The sequence below is a fragment of the Pygocentrus nattereri genome, chromosome 25, assembly GCF_015220715.1.
Source record: "Pygocentrus nattereri isolate fPygNat1 chromosome 25, fPygNat1.pri, whole genome shotgun sequence".
NCBI lineage: Eukaryota > Metazoa > Chordata > Actinopteri > Characiformes > Serrasalmidae > Pygocentrus > Pygocentrus nattereri.
In genome coordinates this window covers 30,976,696-30,979,195 of record NC_051235.1, presented here as the reverse complement: position 1 = coordinate 30,979,195, position 2,500 = coordinate 30,976,696, and the positions used below count along the sequence as shown (strand labels likewise).

The 2,500-nt window shown below is 42.3% G+C and overlaps 1 protein-coding gene across 4 annotated transcripts in view; it reads left to right on the top strand.

The window, feature by feature from the left end:
* Window positions 1-2,500, top strand: part of cdh8 (cadherin 8) — a 223,138-nt gene that overhangs the window by 103,150 nt on the left and 117,488 nt on the right. For all 4 annotated transcript variants that reach the window (XM_037534611.1, XM_017722221.2, XM_017722222.2 and 1 more), the window contains exon 3: window positions 29-323. In XM_037534611.1, the coding sequence (XP_037390508.1) occupies window positions 29-323 (295 nt within the window). The remainder of the gene's footprint in view (window positions 1-28; window positions 324-2,500) is intronic.

Sequence of the window (2,500 nt, the reverse complement as noted above, 5' to 3'; positions counted from 1 at the left end):
TAATCAGGCCTTTTCCTTTCCTGTTTAGCTCCATACAGATTTGAGTGTGAGTGACAGGAACCTCAGGTACGAGCTGTCCGGCGAAGGCGCGGGAACAATCTTCGTCATTAACGAGAATACGGGCGACATCCACGCTATGAAGAGACTGGACCGGGAAGAAAAGGCCGAGTACACGTTAACGGCGCGAGTGATCAACAAGGATACCAACCAGTCTCTGGAGTCTCCCTCACAGTTCATCATCAAAGTGCAGGACATCAACGACAACCCCCCGCAGTTCATCGGAGGGCCTTTCCGTGGGTCTGTGCCAGAGATGTCGCCAGTAGGTGAGTCACCTCGGAAATCATTTCAGTTTTACCAAAGACTCCCATTCAGAGTTTTGGTGTTGGACCCATGATACGAATCAGCATCTGGAAGTGGAGCGTCTATGTTTACTGTCACTGTGTAAAAGGAGCTCCATGCTGTCTCTGCTGTTGGATAAACTGCGATACTCGCACTTTCACATCACTGTGGAAATACTGACCTATTTCATCAGAGTAGCTCTGAAATGCTGAAGTGGTAGTTTGAGCCAAGTTCAAGATTAAGTTTCAAGTCATTTACATGTCATGTAACGTAGTGACAGGTACCCAGACACTTGTGGATGAGAGAGTGCATGGTTTAATAGTAAACCAAGCAGCCAAAGCCAAAATGGACAAAACACAAAGAGTAGTCAGAGTTCAGGCCAAATGTCAAAACACAAGTCAAAACCACCAGCAAAAGTACCAAAAAGGGACAGGCAATAAACATAGTCAAAATTTAAGTCATGAACAAGAGTCATACAAAGAGAACACTCAGTAGTTTCAGGGGAAACACTCAGGGTGCAGAGTCACAAAACAAGGGGGCAGGACAGTGAAGTAAACACAACACAAGCACATGAACAGGACTGGGAGCGGCCAATCGTGACACGTCAGGACATTCATGCCTTGAAACGCTGATGGTGAGGCTCAGATAGTCACTCTACAGAAAGTAAACAAATAAAAATAAACATACAATGAAAATACTGAAACTGAAATATATTAAATATACACAAAATATCGAGACAGGAGGGAAAAAGCTCTGCTAAGTGCAAATATATTTATGTTAAAAAGGGAACAATCTGTGAAGAATATATACATTTTAAAGTGACTTGAGTGACTTAGTGTTATTGGTATTTAAAGTGACTTAAACAAATGTCATAAAGTGAATGGATCATGGTCTTTCCATATCAAAATAAAAGATGCTGCTTTGCCTCAGCATTAAAAGACTCGCCACGGCTAATGACAATAAAAGTCCCCAAAATTTGGATGATGTCCCCATTCAGAATCCCATTTAAAACACCTGATATGTGGAAAAACTCCCTTCGTGAAATTCAAGAAACGCCCCTGAAATCCAGTCGAGAAGTTTTATTCCAGGAGGCGATTTTGACACCGTTTCAGAGCAGAGCTCTCTTAGCACGTTCACTCTTACCTGGCCGAGGAAAGGCCGGTTTTAATTTCATGAGTTGAGCATCGGGGGACAATCTGAGTAAAATCAAGAGTTCGGAATGGCCTTCAACTTTCAGTAATGTAGCAGCTCTTACAGCAATAACTGAGCATGTTTAATATTTTATAATAAGTGTTCTGAAAGCGCCAGCACTGTCATAAATGGTAGAAATGACAAAAAATACATTTTCACCTTGGCTCAGTTCAGAGAATATCCCCTCTGGAAAGGTATCCAGGCCAGTGGTGGGCTACGTGGCAATCTGTTAAAAGGAACATGCAGGAAAGCTAAACTCTTCACAAATAAAGATGCCAAAAAAAGCGATATTTTGCAGCAATACTATACAGGAATCTCTTTGAGGTTGCTAAAGAGCCTTTCCTAAAGGCTATAGATTCAATGAACAGCTGTTCCTAATGCCATACATTCAATAGAAGAGAGTTATTTTAAGATATTAGTTTAATTGTATTATGAACTGGATGCAGGCCTCTATTTCTTCAGATGTTCTGCATTTAACTAACTCTAACAACATCCCTTAATTTCTCCTTTCTTAAAGCACTCATATCATGGAAAGCCAATACATATTGATAAAAGTATTGGGACACCTACACATCACACCCACAGGAGCTTTTATGGATCTCATTCTAAATCTATAGGCATTGATATGGAGTTGGTCACCTTTGCAGCTCTGACAGCTTCCACTCTTCTGGGAAGCTTCCTATAAGAAGGTGACTGTGGGAGTTTTTGTCTGTTCATCCAGAAGAGCATCTGTGAGGTCAGACACTGATGTTGGGCGAGAGGGTCTGGCTTACAATCTCCATTCTAGTTCATCCTAAAGGTGTGTGGTGGGGTTGAGGACAGGACTCTGTGAGGGTCAGTCAAGTTCTTCCACACCAAACTCACCCAGTCAGGCCTTTATGGAGCTGCTTTGGTCACTGGGGCTCAGTCCTGCTGGAACAGAAAAGGTTCTTCCCCAAACTGTTCCACAAAGTTGGAAGTGTACAACTGT